Below are 20,282 nucleotides of genomic sequence, written 5' to 3' on the forward strand. Positions count from 1 at the left end.
GGCAGGCAGCTTACCATCCTCACACCACACCCCTGTGCCTGTGGAAGTGTTCTCGGACCAGAGAACAAACCATCCCTCACCTCTCCCCTGGAGTCACAATGGTCACAGCCTTTCAGATGGTCTCAGGTTGCATCATCAAAGGTACTGAGTTCAGAACAAGGCAGGTGAGGCTCCTGCCCTCTTGACTCTGGTTAGAACATGTACCAGGTGTATGGTGTCTAGTCTTGGTCCCTAACCACAAAGAGAAGTTTAACAGCTGGAGCTTGTCCAGGTGAGGCGACCGTCAGGAAACCACAGCAGTGAGGACCTTCTGAGGGACCGGGGACCAGACAGCTTTTAAGGGGATGAGCCTCCTGTGCGTAAATGTCTAAAGGCGGAGGCAGCAGAGGGTTCTGAGTGGCCCTAGGACAGAGCAAGGACTGCTGGGCCGAAGCTGTAGGGACGCAGATTTTTGCAACGTAAAAACCTTCTCTGGGTCAGAGTTGCCCCGTGTGGACAGGAAACAGGGACGGAATGAACAGCTCATGCTGAGGGGGGTCTGGAGGGCAGCCGAGGGTTTCCCCCTCCCAGATGCCAGCGACATGTGGAACAGGGACCGCAGCTCAAATGCCCACAGGTGCCAGGTGAGGCACTCGGAGGAGCGGTCCAGCTAACGGTACAAAAATTCAGAATTAAAACCAATGGCAGCGACAGCAAGTGCTGTGCATATGGAACAAAGTCTGCTGCAGAGGTGGGACAGAGTGGATGCACAGCCTCTGCCCAGGAATGTGGGGCGGCGTGTATTATTTCCTGAGGCTGCCATAACCAAGTACCCCAAACTGGGTGGCTTCAGAGAAATTTATCATCTCTCAGTTCTGGAGGCTAGAAGTCCAAAATCAAAGTGATGGTGGGGTCGTGCTCCCTCTGAAGCTTCTGAGGAAGGATCCTTCCAGCTTCTAGCAGCCCCAGGTGTTTCTTGGCTTCTGGCAGCATGACTCCAATCTCTGCCTCCATCTCCACGTGGCCATCTTCCCCCCGAGTTTCCCTCTTCTTACAGACACCAGTCACACTGGAGTAGAGGTCCACCCCACTCCGGTAGGAACTCATCTTAACTTAATTAGTTACATCTGCCCTGGCCCTATTTCCAAATGAGGTCATATTCTGAGGTGACCTTGTCTTTTTGAGGGACACAATTCAAACCATAACTGGGAGTCTGAGGTCCCGTCCAGCTGGAGACGTGTCAACCTAGAGGTAGCTTTGGTGAATTTGTCTGGTTTTGCTGTCTTGTCTTCCCAGCTTGCGTAAGCTTTCTCCTCCCCACCTAACTGGCAAAGCCAGAGCCCCACTGATATTTAGGGACTGACCCACCCTCTCTCTGCAGGACACGTATAGAGGGTCGGGATGCCTTAAGGAAGGGCTGAGAAGGGGCTCCAGGGCTTCCCTGTGGTCACTCTCTGGGGCCTGGGTCTCTGGTGCTCAGACCTCTGGCTCAGAGGCTACTTCCCGCACGGAGGCCCCAGAAGGCTGGGCCTGCATAAGCCTGTCACAGCGCTCACTCTGCTTAGCTGCTGGTTTGTGGGGAGATGCTCCCCTCTGCTGGGCAGACGGAAATCTGCTGTCCTTCCATTTCTTAGGGTTTTGTCTCCCTAAGTCACAAGTTCACAAACCCACAGTAAACACAGTCAGGGGCCAGAGGTCAGCAGGGCCAGTTCCCCCATTTTTCAGTGGGGGAGATTGAGGCCGGAGAGGGGAAAGGCCTTGTCTAAGGCCACACAGGGACCAGACATGTGCCGCCTCCCTCCTACACCAAGGTCTGGGAAGCATCTCTAAGGATCCTGGCGGCGCGGGCTGGAAGAAAGCCAGGGTGGGTGGGGCTCCTGGGAAGTCTGCATACAGCTGAGCTTGGAGGAAAAATGGCCAGAGAAGGAGAAGGCAAAGAAGGTGGGCACCTTACTTCAAGTACAGGCATCAGAAAGCTGGACAGATACTGACCCGGCGAAGAGAACCAGGACCGCCAGTCAGTCCACTCACTCTGGATGATTCTGCATCAGCCTGTGTCAGTGATCCCAGCATAGCCTAACTCCATACTCCTAAGAAGTCATGTACATACAGAACTTCTGTAAATCAGATGCTCTTTTTACATTCTCCCTCTTTCTCCTGTGTCCCAGATACCCTGACCATCTTTCTCATACGTGGCCCAGCGGTAGCACAATAGTTAGGGCAAGTTTACTGCTCTAACAAATAGGCCAGAAGGTATCATAGCTCAAACGCAATGGAAACTTACTTTTTGCTTGTGTCAACAGTTCACGGAGTTTATCAGAAAGGGTTGGGGCGAGGGGCTCTGTCCCACATAGTCACTCAGGGACCAGGCTCTGCCGTCTTTAACATATGGACATCGAGAGACAATCAGCAGAAAAGGGAAGAGCGTAGAGGATGGCACACAGGAGTTCTCCTAACCAGGCTGGGAAGTGGTGTACAGTAAATTTTAGTCACGTTCCATAAGCTAGAACGCAAAGGATCCAGAAAGGACAAGAAAAACCTGGGTTACACGGTGATCTGATGGGAGGTGTGGCAAGAATACACAAGAATACACCTCACAGACCTCCTACCACAGCTGCTGCTCTCTGGAATCCATGACAGAGCTTGCGCCAAAGCACGCCTCCTACAGGCTGCTCCCTGCCAGTGACAGTGTAGCTGATGCACTAAGGCAGCTGGTTCCTTGAAGTACAGCGGACTCCTGTATTGTCAACTTTTGTTCCAGAACTCCCAGTGGCTTTGCTGAACCTTCCTTAGACTATGTGGCAGGTTAGGATGCTTCACCCAACTGTCACTCCCTCTTTCCTTCCCTCAGGGTCAGACTTGCAACATGGTCTGGTGGTTCTCCCAGCCTCCCTGGCTTCCTCCTGCTTTCCTTTCACATAGGTGTTTCCCTTAATAAAATCCTTGCACACTCAATCCCATCTTGGTGTCTGCATCTTGGAGGACTCAGTCTAGCACAGGAGACTACTCTCTGGTATTGTGACTACCCCAACTCTCGTTGGGGTCATTTAACCCAGGTGGTGAAGATGGACCAGACTTGTTTGAACAAAAGATGCTCTGGGTAACCCCAGAACCTGCTAATTTCATATAGAGGTACCAGGGGTTAGGATTTCAACATACTTTTTTGGGGGGAGGTGCAATTCAACTCATAACAGTCTCCGCCTTTGGTTGGGCCTCCAGTACTGGCCTGACTCCTGTCCACATTTCCCCAACAGGGTTACTCTACTGTTCTTCACAAGGGCTTTTCCAAACCTTCTCCACCCTCTTCAACATTTCAGCCCTGCAACCTTCCCTTTCATATTCAACAAATGACTTTACCTCCCCCTTCACAGAATAATAGACACCGACAGAAGGGGGGGTTCCTTAACCTCACGCCGTGTCTGCCTCTCACTTTCTCCATCTGAAGGCTTCTTCTGTCCTCCTCACCATGTTCTTCCTCAAGTCTAATCTATGTTCTCTTTTTTGGATCCCTTTCCTCTGATGCAGGAACCCTGCACATCTCCCAATTTTCTCCACATCAGGAAATGACACCACAATCTACCCCACTGGCTCAGGCTAAAATATCTACAAGTCCATCTTTATTATTTGCTTTTCCTGACTGTCCTTCATCCTCTGACACAACTAATCTACAGCATGTCTGATTTGCTTTACCTTCAGAATATTTCCTAAATCCAACCCCTTTCAATATCACCACTATTACTATTCTGATCTAGGCAATCTAATGGGCAATTATGGGTAACTACCTCTTAACTGGTCTCACCACCTCCACTCTTGTCTTATTTCAGCCCAGTCTCCACACACAGCCAGAATGATCATCTTAAAAGACACATCAGACCATTCACTCCCCTGCTTCCAATGTTTCAGTGACTTCCCTTTGCACTGAAAATAAATAATTTTTTTTTTTAACCATGGCCAACAAGGTCTATATGATCTGGTCTCTGTTTACTTCTCTGATATTATTTCATGCTTCTCTCCTCTTCACTCACAACATTCCAGGCACGTGGGTTTTCTTACTGTTCTTTACACAGTCCAAGTAGGTAATGCTATTACCTCAGATCTTCTCATGGCTGATTCCTTGTCATCTTTATATTCTTCAAATGTCACCTCCTGAAAGAGGCCTGACCATCTATCTACAGACCACCTTTACCCCAGATCATGCTCTATACAATTTCTCCACTTTGTTATTTTTAGAGTCTTTATCACTGTCTGAAACTATTTACTAATCAGCTCATTTTTATCTTGCCAGTCTGGTCCCAAAGAACCTAAGCTCCTTGTGAACAGAGAGTCTGTCTGCCTTGTTCATTGCTGTCCCTCCAGTGTCTAGAACAATGTCTGGCACCTAGTAGGCACTCTGTAAATGTCACTGAATGACTATGTGACAGGTGCCAGGGTTTTTAAGCACCATGGAAGATTCAGGGAGGCCACTGTCTCACTGCTGGAACATTCACTGAACAAGTTCTAAGAAGTCCCTTGAAGGCCAATCGTTTGGTCACTTGCATGCCAAGCTGGAACACAGGAATCCTTTCAAAGGCTAGGAGTCCTGGCACTTAGATCCAGCCTCCCTAGGGGTGCTGCATAAGCGTTTCTCACCGAGACCCTGGCACTGTGGCCAGAACGGTGTTTCGGAACACTTGCTGGTCTCCGTTTCTTGAGATCCGCAGACCTTGGTTCCCTGTCTCACAGAAAATCCTGCCACTCTAGCCACTTCTGCTCCTCACTTTCTAAGCTCCTGGTTGGGCATCTTTCCCCATGCCCCCTAATTTAACAGTGTTAGACGATAAAAGTCTTCCTTTAACTATGCCCTGGGAATCAAGGAGGGAAGGAAAGGGAAGCAGTTTTCTTTCCTCCTGATGCTTCTACACCAGTAAAATCAAAATAGAAATTAATCTGATGATAAACTACTCTGCCTCAGCCATAGACAATTTCACTCAGGTTTCAAGGGACCTTGCCTCCTTATTTTTAGAGGACAGAAGCTGAAATAAATCTTTGCTAAGGCAGGCTGGAGGTTGAGGCAAAACTTTGTTAATGACCCAGGAGCCAGAAAAGAAAGTCAGTGAGAGAGAATCAAGGAAGCTAGATCAGCTGGATCACAGGGTGTGTTCACTCACCCTTCATTTAAAATCTTTTTCAGGCCATCTCCCTGCTTTAGCCCCCATTAGAGCTGCCTGCACCTAAGGGAAGAAGACCCAGAAAATCAAGCCTTGGAGACCTCTGAGTCTCAAGTAAAAGGTAAATGTTTATCGAACGACTGTATGACAGGTTCCTGGCTCTTCTGTACATAGTAACGAGTCAAGATGTTGGCTGGTGCTGCAGTCATCTGAAGGCCAGATGGGGTCTAGGAACTTGTTTCCTAGGTGGCTCACTCACTTGGCTTATGGTAGGAGGATTCAGCTCTGCACTGGTCATTAGCACTAATCATAAAAAAGCTGGAGTGCCTATACTCACGTGAGACTAAATAGGTTTAAAGATAAGAGGTATATTTAGAGATGAACATTTCTTAATAACAAAAATGTCATTTGGCAAGAAGATGTAACACTTACAAATGTGTATGTGCTGAATAAATTCAAAATATGTAAAGCAAACGTGACAGAACTAAAGGGAGAAATAGACAAATTCACAATCATAGTCAGAGATTTTAACATCCTCCAGTTATTGATAGAACCAGTAGACAAAAAAATTAATAATGAAGAAGATCTGAACAGCATCATGAACCACCTTGTCTAGCTGACATTTATAAAACACTACACATAACAACTGCATAATGCACATTCTTTTTAAGGCATGGAACGGTCACCAAGGTATGCCATATGCTGGGTCATAAAACTGATCGGAGTCAGCAAATTTCACAAGTTTTTCCCAGACCACAGAGGAATTAAACTAGAAAGTAATTCTAAAAATAATAAGATATGTTTAAGAGCCCCAACTATTTGGAAGTTAAATAATGCTCCTCTCAAGAACTAATAGGTCAAAGAAGAAATCATAAGGAAAATTAAAATTTTGGACTAAATGGAAATAAAAACAACAATCAAATTTTGGGGATTCAACTAGAACAGTACTTAGAGGCAAATCTATAGTTTTAAATGTTTGATTTAGGAAAGAAGAAAGGCTTACAATAAATTATCTAGGTTTCTACCTTGAGAAGCCAGAAAAAGAAGGGCAATTTAAACCCAAACTAAGTAAAAGGAAAAATTATAAAGATTAAAAGTAGAAATCAATGTAATAGAAAATGGACAAAACAATAGAGGGTATTAACAAAGCCCAGGAGGGAACTTTGTGAGGTGAGGGAAATGCTCATTATCTTGTTTGGGATGTGGGTTATAAGTGGGAATTTCTTTGTTAAAATCCATTGAACTATGCTTAAGATTTGTGCATTACAATGTAAATTTCACTCCTTCAAATAAAGAACTTTAATAAAGAAAGAAAAAAATAAGACCATGTGTAGACAGTGCTAGGGCCTCTTCCAGAGCCTTGAGAGAGTGCATCCAAATGAGCAGGTTCCCATGCTCATTGAAAGCTTCACCAGCTTCATGAGTTGCATGGCAAAACTGCCACTCCCCCCCACTCCCTGCCCCAGCCTCATATTCTGGTCTCCACTCTCAGTAGTTGTGTGACCATAGCTGTTTAATATCTTAGTGTCTTGAATCCTGAATTTGTAAAATGGGAATTATTATGTAGCCTGTCTCATTGGATTGGTGAGTAAATTACACGAGATAACTCCGAACACTAACTGGTACTTAGTAAGCGTTCAAAGAATATAAGCCATTATTACTGTCTTGCAGAAGTAGTTTCCTAAGGAAAACTATTTAGGAAATTCTACTAAGGGCCATGTGGACCTAATGGAGTGTCCTGAGCAGAGGTGCAACAAGCACAGCTTTGCCTTTTAGAAATAATCACTGAGGCAGCAGTGGGGAGGATGAACTGGAGTGGGGAAAGGATAGATTTGGAGACTAGGGATGAGACTATCCTCACACGAACATGGATGAGACATTACTGACCTAAAGAATTTTTTAAAATATGTAACTGTATTCAAAGTGTACAGAATTTGAATATACATAAAAATGTAACTAAGAGTATGTGTAAAAATTTTAATTGCTTTTCATATTGAAAACTATTAAGATAAATTCAAAATTACCTTTAAAATAAAGCCAAATAAAAATTACAGTTAATAAATATCAAATTTTGAAATAAATTTTTAAAAATGCAAATAATTGTAAAATTTGTATGGAAATACAAAAGACCCTGAAAAACCAAAACGATCTTGAGAAAGAAAAACAGAGCTGGAGGAATCATGCTCCCTGACTTCAGACTTTACTATAAAGCTACAGTAATCAAAACATCATAGTACTAGCACAAAAACAGACAGATCAATGGAACAGGATACAGAGCCCAGAAATAAACCCACACACTTACGGTCAATTAATCTATGACAAAGGAGGCAAGAATATACACTGGAGAAAAGATAGTCTCTTCAATACATGGTTCTGGGAAAATCAGACAGCTATATATAAAAGAATGAAATTAGAACATTCCCTCACACCATATACAAAAATAAAGTCAAAATGTATTAAAGACCTAAATGTAAGACCAGAAACCACAAAACTCCTAGAGGAAAACAGAGGCAGAACACTCTTTGACATAAATTGTAGCAATATTTTTTTTGGATGTCTCCTAAAGCAAAGGAAATAAAAGCAAAAATAAACAAATGGACCTAATTAAACTTAAAAGCTTTTGCACAACAAAGGAAACCATCGACAAAACAAAAAGAAACCTACTGAATAGGAGAAATATTTGCAATGATATGACTGTTAAAGGGTTAATATCCAACATATATAAACACCTCATACAACTCAAGATCAAAAAAAAAAAAAAAAACCCCAAACAACCCTATTAAAAAAATGGGCGAAGAACTGAATAGACATTTCTCCAAAGAGGAAAAGCAGATGGCCAACAGGCACTTGAAAAGATGCTCAACATCGCTAATCATCAGGGAAATGCAAACCAAAACCACAATGAGGTATCACCTCTCACCTGCCAGAATGGTTATCATCAAAAAGAATACAAATAACAAATGTTGGCGTGGACGTGAAGAAAAGGGAACCCTCATATACTGTTGGTGAGAATGTAAATTGGTGCAGCCACTGTGGAAAATAGTATGGAGGTTTCTCAAAGAACTAAAAATAGAACTACCATATGACTCAGCAATTCCACTCCTGGGTATACATCCAAAAAAACCAAAAATACTAATTCGAAAAGATACCCACACCCCAACGTTCACAGTGGCATTATCTACAGTTGACAAAATATGGAAGCAACCTAAGTGTCCATCAACAGATGAATGGATAAAGATGTGGTACATATTTACATTGGAATACTACTCAGCCATAAAAAAGAATGAAAATTTTGCCATTTGCAGCAACATGGATGGACTTGGAGAGTATTATGCTAAGTGCAGTAAGTCAGACAAAGACAAATACTGTATGATATCACTTATATGTGGAATCTAAAAAATTACACAAACTAGTGACTATAACAGAAAAGAAATAGACACACAGATATAGAGAACAAACTATTGGTTACCAGTGGGGAGAGAGAAGGGGGAGGGGCAATATAGTGGCAAGGGATTAACAGGTACAAACTATTAGGTATAAAATAAGTTGCAAGGATATATTGTACAACACAGAGAATATAGCCAATATTTTATAATAACTAAATGGAGTATAACCTTTAAAAATTGTGAATCACTGTATTATACACCTGTAACTTATATAATATTGTATATCAACTATACTTCAATTAAAAATTTTAAAATTACTTATTAAAATAAAGCCAAATAAAAATTCTGATTAGTAAATATCAAATCTTGAAATAAAAGTTTTAAAAATACAAATTGTTTAATATTGCAGAAAGTCCTTCTGTACCTGCTCTGCTTATGGTAAATTGTGTGTACTTCTCCAGAACCACAAACCGGAACAGGAAGAGAAGTAATACGAAATTTCACAGGTCTGGAAAGGTGACTTCACTCTGTTGAGCTTGTCTACTCTTGTATACTCCTGGGGTGGAACTGCTGGTCACCCATTAGGTGTGTATGGTTGGCTACAGTAGCTACTGTCAAAGAGTTCTCCAAAGTGGCTGTACAAATCCACATTCCTCTCAGCTGTGTGGGAGAGTCCCAGAGCATCACTTTGCACTTTCCATCATTTCCATTTTAGGCATTCTGGTGGGTATGTGCAATGCTATTTCTATAACTAATACATTCTTTATTTTTCTATTCCCTCTGTAGAAAGGGAATCCAGTTTTTGCAGCCAACCCTCCCTTGGGGCAGGAGGGAGGGAAGAAGCCATTTCCAGAGGGTCCATCAGCGGGGGCCTAACTACAAGAGGGAGGTCAGCTGAAGCAAGGCCAGGCAGAGGGAATCCCAGGCACCTGGACGCTCATCTCCACTCTCCGGCACATTACCTTTTCCCAGCCTTTCCTCATCTCTGCTGATTCAAATCTTGTTCGCCCTTCAAAGGCTGGTCAGCACTGATCTTCTCCAAAAAGCCCGTCATTCTTCCCCTTCCTTTCCCCAACTTTTGTCTTTACATTGGAAGGCATGGATGGGTGAAGGTGGGCAAATCATTAACCTCTCTTGATCTGTTTCCTTAACGGAGGATCATCTGAGCTGAGCAATATTGAGTCTAAGTCCTTATCTGATGTGATGTCTAATGAGCCTTTAAGAACCAGGGGGCGAAAGAACACAAACAGAAGTGTGTACTCCGTCGGTGAGCCAGAGCGTCAGGGCCCCTGAACAAGCCTGTGCTCTGAAGGTTCTCATGAGTTTCGGTCAGCATGTGTCGGATGGAGCTGCGTCCTTGAAGCCCCACTGACGCATAATCGTGCAAACCTGTTCACTGAGGGGTCTACCTGGGACCTCGTAACCCTCCCGTGCGCCCACGGTGGGGCAAGCCCTCTAAGGGCTCTGAGGGATTCCGGGTCCTTCCGGGATTTTGTGTCGAATCGGCTGGTGGCGACCCGACGCCGCGTCGGGGGTGGGGAATGTGCGGCTGCGCGCGCACCGCGGCGTTTACGCGGCGATTTCATCATGCACCCGGCCTGGCCGCGCGCGCCGCTTCCGCCGCCGCCCCCTCCGGACCTCCCAGGGCAGCAGTCTCATGCCCTCTCTGCGCCCGGCGCTGCTTAGAGCCGCCCGCGCCGCTCTGCTGCTGTCGCCGCCGCCCCGGCTCCCGGCCCGGCCTCCTCTTCTGCCCTGCCGGCCCATCAGCAAGCCAGCCCGCGCCCCGACCTCGTTCCCCGCTGCCGCCTCCCGGAGCAGCATGGATGGCGCGGGGGCTGAGGAGGTGTTGGCACCTCTCAGGCTAGCGGTGCGCCAGCAGGTACCGGCATTCTTCGCTTTCCCCTCAGCCCCGGCTCTCCTCTCCCTGGTCCCCTCCTTCTCATCCTCTCTCTCTCTCTCTCTTCCCCGGGCACCGGTCCACCTCGCCGATTATCCCTCTCCTTCATTCTCTGGAAGCACTTGGTTTCTAGGCATCTTCCTCGCCCACCCCACGTTGGACCCAAGTCCCCGCGTGCGCCGGCCACCTTCCCTCCGGTGGACCCCTGTCCTCCCCTCTCCTGGGGTGACTTCCTCGGATCCCTCGACATTCTGCCTCCCTCCTCATGCGATCTGTTCTCCCTTCCCAATCCTTGTTACTGCCCGTACCACTTGCTTCTCCGATGGGGCTGGCATCTGTGACCCTTTGCTTCTCCTCCTGTCCTAGCTCAATAGCCTCAACTAAAGATTTCCAGTCCCTGCTGTGTTCTTTGTGCTTCCTGGATGGCGAGATTCCTAATTCTTCCCTGATCAATTACGAGCCGAAGCTGCGGGTTCTCTCTTCTTACTGCCTGACTCTTGTTTTTTAATCTTCAGGATGCTTTGAATAGTGTTTCCTCCTTGACATCTTCCTTCATTCGGTGCTTAGTTGGCCGAATGGTCCGTTGAGGAAATAAAAATAGTTGAAACGTGGATGTGGGGAGGTGCTGAACTTCTTTTTTTCTTTTCTAATAATGTGAGTTCATCGTCCTTCGCTTCTGTCACCTTTTCTGGGTTCCCCAGAATGAGTGAGCTTTCAGATCGTAAACGTGGGAAGCTGTAAATGTCCCTGAGTGACTCGGTGAAGTCAGCCATCCTTCGTATGGAACATTTTGAAATTTGATTTTGCGGAAGGGAGGGAGGTTTCATGGGCTGGAGAGCTTGGTGATTTAATACAGGCCTCCTTTTCCTAGGGCACTGCATGAATATCAGGGTTTAGAGAGGACAAGGAGAAGGTTATTTCAAAGGAATTCTCACATCCAGTCAGGTAGAGCCAAAAGCTCGGAATAGGACCCCGAGGATTGATGACCTAGTAGTGAGCACCGAATCGGTTTCTCCTGCACGGGCGCCTGATGCAATAATTTGCCTTAGCTATGGAGGGTGGATCCCTCCCTCGGAAATAATTCATTGGGGCAGAGCTGCCGAAAATTCGGCAAATTCTGCCACTTTATCTACTTCTTTCTAGTTTGAGCCTGACTGATTCAGTAGTGTTTTATTTTGAAATTTCACTATGGGCTTAATTTTTTCTTTATTCTTGATACCAAAGCGCTGTGAATGCTTATTCTCCATCTCCCTCCACCCACCCTCCCCAAATGAAATTAGGTGTGGTTCCTTTGTCTTTTCTCTAACTCTCAACTTTTTTTTTTTTTTTTCCACTTCACTTTAGAAGGGAGAATACATCTAATTTGGAAAAACATACACCCAAACCCCTCCCTCTGCCACGTTAGCCTGGAACTGCAGTGCAAATTATCCATCTGTAGTAAGACTGTGGAACTAGTTAACTGAAGTAAACTTTGATGATGGAATAGCCTTCCGATGTTATTACTATCTTGTGTATTGTTTATGTTGGCTTGATTGTTAGTTTTTTGGTACTTCAAGGTATTTTTTGAATATGTAAGTTAGTTTATGTAAGTTAGTTTTTGTTTTTTTCCATAATTTTCCAGGACCACACATATATTAGTTAACTACCTGGAACTTTGAATCGCACTGATTCCAGGATCAATTGGAAGGGAATTTAAAGATCATCTAGTTAAACCGTTTTTTTTTCTTGGGTTTTTTTTTTTTTGGTTTTTTTTTTTTTGCTTATATGAGGAAATGAGACACATGGTCACTTCTACTCATTCTACATATTGCCACTGTGAAGTTTGTGCAGTTGAAGACATCCTTGGAGTGGGATTTTTTAAGGTGCTTAATAACTGGTCTTGTTAGTGGCACGTGTTTCAGATAAATATGTATTTCATATAAATTTTCCAATCTGCTATGGTACGTGGATGCTGTTTTTTAATGATTTGGTTTGTTGATTGACTGAAATGTATCAACAAACTACCATCTTATTTCCCCTTTCATTTCATAAAAGAAAGTGTATTTTAATACCAAAGAAAGGACAGACCATAACTCAGAATAAAGAGCAGTCTTTTATATTTAGCAGGTTTAGCTTTGAAAAAAGGTCTAATACATTGTCTTTTTTTTTTCTTTTTTTCCCCTTTTACTGCATATTGGTGAAAACTTTGTCCTGGAGTATCTTGTTTGGGAACTGTTGCTCTAGGGCAGTGGTTCTTAAAGTGTGGTCTGCAAATTCTTGGAGGTCTCCAAGGTCAAAATCATTTTCATAATAAAACTAAAAATGTTATTTGCGTTTTTCACTGTGTTGACATTTGCACTGATGGTGCAAAGCATGGTGAGTAGAACTGCTGGCCCTGAGCACTAATCAAGTCAGGGATACTAAGCCAAATCATTATATTCTCTGCCACACCCTCACACGTTTTAAAAAAAACAAAAAACAAAACAAAACCTCAGTTTTGCTTTAGAGTATCCTTGAAAAAGCAGTAAGAATTATTATTATTATTTTAAATATTTATTTATTTATTTTTGGCTGCGTTGGGTCATCGTTGCTGTGTGCAGGCTTTCTCTAGTTGCGGTGAGCTAGGGCTACTCTTCGTTGCGGTGCGCAGGCTTCTCATTGTGGTGGCTTCTCTTGTTGCGGAGCACGGGCTCTAGGTGAGTGGGCTTCAGTAGTTGTGGCATACGGGCTTAGTTGCTCCACGGCATGTGGGATCTTCCCGGACCAGGGATCGAACCCGTGTCCCCTGCATTGGCAGGCGGATTCTTAACCACTGCACCACCAGGGAAGTCCCAATAAGAATTATTAATTTTATTAAATTCGGACCTTTGTGCACACATCTTTTTAATATTCTGTGTGACTAAATGGGAAGTATGCATAAAGCATACCCACACATGATGATTGTCTGAGGAAGAGCACTTATGATTGTTCGAGTTGCAAGAATGAAACACTCTAGAATGTTTGACAAAAAATTGTTATTCAGTCTTGGGTATTGGGCATTCATTCATTTTCCAGAAAATGAGTGAAGTGAGACTGTCACTTCAAAAAGCAACTGATAGTATTTGTGGCCAATAATAAAATTCAATTTTGGGAAATTTTAGAGCCCTTGATTTTTCTCTGCTTTGATTTTCTGAACTGAGAGTGCCCATTAAAACTGTTGCTTAATCCACAAAGGACAAATGATAAGTTTATGAAGTTTTTGTCAATGGTTATAAAACTTGGAAATCTGAAATTAATTTTTTAATCTTAACAAGAACCCTCTAGGCCCATATGTGTAAAGCCAAACATCTTAAAAAGGTGAGGAAGTGTTTTGTTTTTCCTTGGCCAACTGAATATGCATCATGATATATATGAAGGATGCATGAAAAAGATCCCTTGAAATGATTTCTCACCTAATAACTATTCTGCTTTATAATCACAGACTCTTAGTTCTAATATATGTCTTTATGGTAAGAATTTATGCAGGAATTAAGCTTCTAGTTGATGTTTCTTAAAGGTAATTTAGAAATATTGATGATGTTTCACATCGGTTTCATTCAACACACACACACTATAGTTGGTGGTGAAGAAAGAGGGAAGAAAATAATTAGAAATTAGGAATCCTTAAGTACTTACTTTCCATGTTTCGATCACCTCCAATTCTTTTGTTTACACAGTTAAATCATTATAAATCATGGTTTTAATGATTCCATTATTCAGAATAAACACGATTATTTCCTTAATTCACTGAGAGTTTTAGAGATGATGAACTCAGTGTAGGAATCCTCACTCTCCCACTGCTTCTGTTGATAGCTAGCCTATCCTTGAATGTATGTGTGCCTGATTCTGTGCCTGAACTTTAAGAGACAGAAAAATGATTCAGGAAAACTTAATTTTAATTTTAAAAATTTTAAATTCTTTCTACCTTTACCTTTACCTACTTGTGGCCTTGCTTGCCCAGTGTCCTTTGAAAAGCTCCCAAAGAAAATATGGGAGTGCCAATACTTGACACATAAGGGTAGGTATTCAAAAGAACTGCTTGCTTACTTCTTTAAGCCATTCAAAAAGAACTGCTTGCCACTCTCTTTTCAGAACACAGACCCTCACAAGGTTCTTATCCCCATCAAAAAGCACTATTAATGAACATTTATGAGATAAGTGTTCTGACGGGTAGAGGAAGGGAAAAGAACCACTGAATGAGTAAAGAATAAGCCAGTAGATATTTACCAAGTACTAAGTGCTTAGCGTTGTGCTAGGTTTAGGTTGTGATAGCAGGCAACAAATATTTGAGTGCCAGAATTGACATGCCGGAGTTCCTGTCTTAAAAGAGCCTGCTTTATAATGACAGGGACAGATAAAATGCATGTAAATAAATAAGCCAATCCATTGATAGGGTGATTTCAGGTATTATACATGTAATAAAGAAGTTAAAATAAAGTTAGAAGGTGACTGAGGATGTTGCTTTAGCTAGAGAGGTCAAGATAATAGAATAAAAACTGCTAGTATAATAACAGACCAGATTTATTTGTATGCAGTAAGAGATTGAGAGGAAGAACCAATTCAATGGTTCTCAACTATATCAGACCCAGTGTACCCTTTTACACCAGATATTTTGAAATTCTCCATTACTACCCTGTAATGAAATTCATATGAAATATCTACATAAATTAAAGAAAGATATGTGTACACATAATGCTCTAAATGTAATACAAATAAATAAAAAGTAATTTATAATAAAATAATATTATTTTAATATGTAGATTTGGGGGTATGACTCCACTGGAAGTTATATTGAATTAAGCAGACGCTTATACCTCTACGTAGATTTACGGTGAATGCAGTTGCTGTAAGTGCACATTGATAGAGGTATTCTGTATTGTTTACTCAGGACAGCAGCATAGCCTGTGGTCACATGGTTGGTTTGTTTTTTATTTCAAATAATAACAACTTTGTAAAATTCTGAACAAAACAAGGTACAATTTTCCTTTTTTGTTTTTAAACTGTAGTTGATTTTAGTCTTCCTTTAAATTACATTTTCCTGGGTGCATTCCTGGAGAATTCAGTGTATGTTAAAACTGGGAAAATTCTTCTCATTGTATATAAGCAGAGTTAGGCTCTAGGTTGAGATCATTTTAAACAGCTTTTTCACCTCCTAACTGGGACATTCTAAAGTAGAATGAATTGCAGGAGAGGGAGACTGTCATTGAATGAGGGAAAATAGGCAGGAGCTTGGAAAATATCAACAACAGGGGGAAAGGGTGATGACAGGCTCCTCAAAGGAGCTAGAGTTTTAGAAGGAGAAAAGGGGAATTAGTTTGAAAGTACAGAGGGGAATAAGGAGGACATCTATCCTATTTCCATTCTCTTCTCTGTGTCTCATTACCTCATTTGTATTTTCAACTTTGTCTCTCTGCTGCATTCCATGGGATGGAAATTATCCACGGATAATTTCTTTAGGTCGTTCTTCTAGGTCACTAATTCTCTCTTCAGCTGTGTCTGATCTGCTATTTAAACTGTCCAGTGAGTTTTGAATTTCAGTGATTTATTTCCAGATGATCTGTGTGGCTCTTTTTCAAGTCTCCTGATTGTTTCTGATAGTCTCTTGTTCTTTGCTCATGTTGTTGATTCCTCCTTTTATTTTAGTTTAAACATCTTGAGCATTTAAAAAGTATATTTGGTCATTCTAATACTTTTAAAGGATGTAATTTTGTTATTTGTCATTTCTGCTGAGTCTCACTCATGGTGGCTTCTTTCCTCATGGATTTTTAAATTTTGAGTTTAGTGCTTATTATTTTGGTAACCCTAATCTGGGAAAATCCTGAAAGGCCTATGGAAGGTCTACTCCTTTAGAGAGCAGTTGCTTCTGTTGGGCACCCAAGGGCTCTATTAATTTGATAACTTTAATTTCTCATCTTGAAGTTTCCCAGACCATGTGGTAGTGTTTTGTTTGTTTTCTCAGATTGCCTATTCCACCACATTACTGTAATAAAATCAGTGTACAGGGTTGTTGGAAGTGAATAAAGTAGTCTAAAGAAAGTAGCAAGGAAAAAATTCCAACAGTAAAGGGCAGAGGAAGATTAGCCAGTAGTGACTGAGAAGAAATGTTCAGAGAAGTAAGCAGAAAACTAAGATAGTCATTTTTTTGTATGCAAGAAAGGAGAGGGATTCAAGGAGAGGGTAGTCTATTTGTTGGTTCTTCTGTGTTCTCAGTAGTTATATTGCTCTTTACTTTTTTTTTTCAATGATTTTTAAACATTATTTATTTATTTATTTATTTATTTTTGGCTGTGTTGGGTCTTCGTTTCTGTGCGAGGGCTTTCTCTAGTTGCGGCGAGCGGGGGCCACTCTTCATCGTGGTGCACGGGCCTCTCACTGACGTGGCCTCTCTTGTTGCGGAGCACAAGCTCCAGACGCACAGGCTCACTAGTTGTGGCTCATGGGCCTAGTTGCCCCACGGCATGTGGGATCTTCCCAGACCAGGGCTCAAACCCATGTCCCCTGCATTGGCAGGCAGATTCTCAACCACTGCACCACCAGGGAAGCCCTTGCTCTTTACTTTTTATCAATGCTTTTCTCTCCACCATCTGTCTCCTCCCCACAAAGAAAACAAACAAACAAACCAGTAATAATCACCCTGCAAGCATAGTTATTTATGTACTTGTATTTGGATATTCTGCTAGATTATAAATGCTGAGGGCAATGACCTACAGTTATTCATAATGACCTTTCACATAATAAACATTTGAATTTCCTCATTCTTACATGGATACTTTTTAAAAGGCATGCTTAAAAACCCATTCCTAACTTTTCTTGACTTCTGAAACCAGTTGTGAATACAGATTCTCTTTGTTGGCTAGGGAGATCTTGTGCGAAAACTGAAAGAAGATAAAGCACCCCAGGTCGATGTAGACAAAGCAGTAGCTGAGCTCAAAGCCCGGAAGAGGGTTCTGGAAGCAAAGGTGAGTCTCAGGATCCTCAAAAAGGAATGTAAGTAGGTATAGGATTGTTTATCTGTATTTAGTCTCTAGGAGAGACCTAGAAAAGTTTCTGAACAAGTAACATTTGCTTTATCTCTATTTATCCAGTATGCCTTCTCCTCCTCCTCCTCTACTCGGCAGACTCCTCAGCCTTTCAACGTGTAATTCAGAATTTCTCTACAAAGCCTTCCTCAACCCTGACCTACCCCTTCTCCCCCCAGACTCAAATCCTAGACTGGTTAACGTGTAATTCAGAATTTCTCTACAAAGCCTTCCTCAACCCTGACCTACCCCTTCTCCCCCCAGACTCAAATCCTAGACTGGTTATGTTCCATGAATTTCCCTGGAAGGCATTGTGTTCTTTATGAATTCTCCTATACCTGCAAATAATGGTTATGCTGTTTTAAATTATTTTCTTTTAAGGAGAAGTTCTAGTCACCTGATACCTGCTCCCAGACTTTTCAAATTATAAACGTCCCATCAACAAACTGAAATCATTTGGAGTTTTTTCTTTTTTTGGCTGCACTGCATGGCTTGTGGGATCTTAGTTCCCCAACCAGGGATTGAACCCAGCCCCGGCAGTGAAAGCACCGAGTCCTAACCACTGGACCATCAGGGAATTTCCTGTTTGGAGTTTTAAGTCGCTATTTTGCTACAGTGATCCACTAAAAATTCAGATATTCCTTATCAGTATCTGCATCTAAGTAAGCTTAGTCTTGTAATCTTGGAAATGATCGTATACTTTCCTAAATAATTAAGTAAAAGTATCTTTTCTGTAACTCAAAGGGGAAAAAACCTTAAGGTTTCTATTGTTTTAAGGGTATCAAAATCTTGTCTGATAAATTTTATACTGAATTCTGCTGAGGAATAAAATAAATTCACATGTATAAATTGAAATTCCCACTCACTCGTTCAATCACATATTTTCTCTTTAAAAATCCCTTACAGGAGCTAGCGTTACAGCCCAAAGATGATGTTGTGGACAGAGCAAAAATGGAAGATACCCTGAAGAGGAGGTTTTTCTATGATCAAGCTTTTGCTATTTATGGAGGTAGGGGATTAATGAGAGAAAGAAAAATTGTATTGTTAGTGGCTTTAATATTGTTCTTAAATCAAAACCACAGCTTGCTTGATATCTAATAGTTTCAGGTCACACAAAGCAGAGGATAGATATCTTGCTTTCATTTGTTTAGGGTCATTCATTTGGCATGATATCAGTTCTTATTTCCCTCAACCCTATTTATTTTTGGAGATAGCATTTTTCCATTAAGACTTAGGGAATTTGGAGAGGCCCAGATATTAAGTGTTTGATGTGTCCATGTACATATCAGACCCTTCTTAAAATGCCAGTGAAGACCTGAGAGCAGTAGAGGGCCATTCTAGCACTGGCTGACTGTACTGTGCCGCTCCCCACAAGGGCAGTGGTAAACCATAGTTTCTAGATTATTCATTATGGCAACTGCCAGGAGAAAACGTTCTTCATGGCTATGCAGATAAATCTCTACATCTTTCTGAACACTATATGAATTTATGTAGACCAGTATAATTCACTGATATTTTTCATAGTTAACAGAGGTTACTGCAACAATATTAGACTTTCAGTACTTTGCCACTGAAGCTTGATTTGAGTTTTAGTCTGAGCAGATCTCTAAATGTTTAACTTCTTGAGGTTTAAATAGTGGCTCAAATACCCAAGAATAAATTAGAGAATTGGGTGCTAAAATTTGAGATCATTGTTATTCAGCTGATGCAGCAAATTATTTTCTAATTTCTATGGCAGAAAACTATAATTTGCTTTTTCATTTTGTTTCTTACATATGGAGGAACTTTTGTTTTTAGTTTTTTGCTAATCCTACTTGAAATTTCAAATATGGAAATACCGCAGTTAATGGAGTAAGACCATTTTAGTTTTACTTCTGTCAGCTAGCTGGAAATAATGCTCTTCAGTATTAAGGGATTTGAAGTGTTGTCTTGAATACATTTTTAGGGAGTATGTGAAGTCTTACAAGTATCAGTTTCTCACGTCTGCTTGCTTTGATTCGTTCAGAGTGACAAAGTAGAGTACCCGTTTTCCTCTCATATTTTGCAGGTGTTAGTGGTCTCTATGATTTTGGGCCAGTTGGATGTGCTTTGAAAAACAATATTATTCAGACCTGGAGGCAGCACTTTATCCAAGAGGAACAGATTCTGGAGATTGATTGCACCATGCTCACCCCTGAGCCAGTTTTAAAGTAAGGTCTCTACTTTGAGGGTTGACATTCTTTAATATGCATAGTTAAGTAACTTTTTGATTCAAAAAACTACCCATGTTCATCGTGAAAATCTGGAAAATAAAGAAAAACAAAGAAAATATATACTCATTGCCCACAGGTAACCATGTTAAAAATGTTGTATTTATCCTTTCTGTCTTTTTAAGTTCATATGCATTTAGTAGCACAGTGCTTTTTTTCACATAATATAGGTGAACATTATGTCATTAAGTATTCTTCTAAAGTATTTTTAATGACAGAATAGTATTCTCTTTTATGGATGTGCCATAATTTACCTAACTAGTGCATGAGTGTAGGCATTTAAGTTGTTTCTGATGTTTGATTGCATTGAACATCCCAATAGTTGAATTTTAATGTATATCCTGATTATTTCCTTAGTATAAATTCATAGAAGCTCTGGGCAAAGGTGTGTATGTATTTTAAATCAAATGCTACTATTTGTATTGATGCTTCAATGCAGAAATTTAGATTATTCCTACCAACATTGTTGAAAGCAGGTCAGGATTTCTCAAATATGAAACTGAAAGAGGAATTCTTACATTTTGTATCTCATCACTTCATTCATTTAATGTTGCCTGTTAAAGAGCTAATTTTCGCTATTTGTATAGTTTAGGCTCTCTCTTAATAAT

At 41.5% G+C, this 20,282-nt stretch overlaps 1 protein-coding gene and 1 long non-coding RNA gene across 2 annotated transcripts in view; one reads left to right on the top strand and one right to left on the bottom strand.

The window, feature by feature from the left end:
• The window catches only part of LOC309631554, a 57,039-nt gene extending 47,091 nt beyond the window's left edge, over positions 1 to 9,948 (bottom strand). The window contains exon 1 of the long non-coding RNA XR_014246353.1: positions 8,937 to 9,948. This is a non-coding gene — a long non-coding RNA (uncharacterized lncRNA). The remainder of the gene's footprint in view (positions 1 to 8,936) is intronic.
• A 154-nt stretch (positions 9,949 to 10,102) lies between these two features.
• GARS1 (glycyl-tRNA synthetase 1) overlaps positions 10,103 to 20,282 on the top strand; it is a 39,031-nt gene continuing 28,851 nt past the window's right edge. The window contains exons 1-4 of the mRNA XM_082398049.1: positions 10,103 to 10,391; positions 17,264 to 17,365; positions 18,332 to 18,434; positions 19,473 to 19,614. Coding sequence (XP_082254175.1) covers positions 10,170 to 10,391; positions 17,264 to 17,365; positions 18,332 to 18,434; positions 19,473 to 19,614 — 569 coding nt within the window. The 5' untranslated portion in view covers positions 10,103 to 10,169. The remainder of the gene's footprint in view (positions 10,392 to 17,263; positions 17,366 to 18,331; positions 18,435 to 19,472; positions 19,615 to 20,282) is intronic.

This window comes from Balaenoptera borealis (assembly GCF_965194805.1).
Source record: "Balaenoptera borealis genome assembly, chromosome: 7".
Classification (NCBI taxonomy): Eukaryota; Metazoa; Chordata; class Mammalia; order Artiodactyla; family Balaenopteridae; genus Balaenoptera; species Balaenoptera borealis.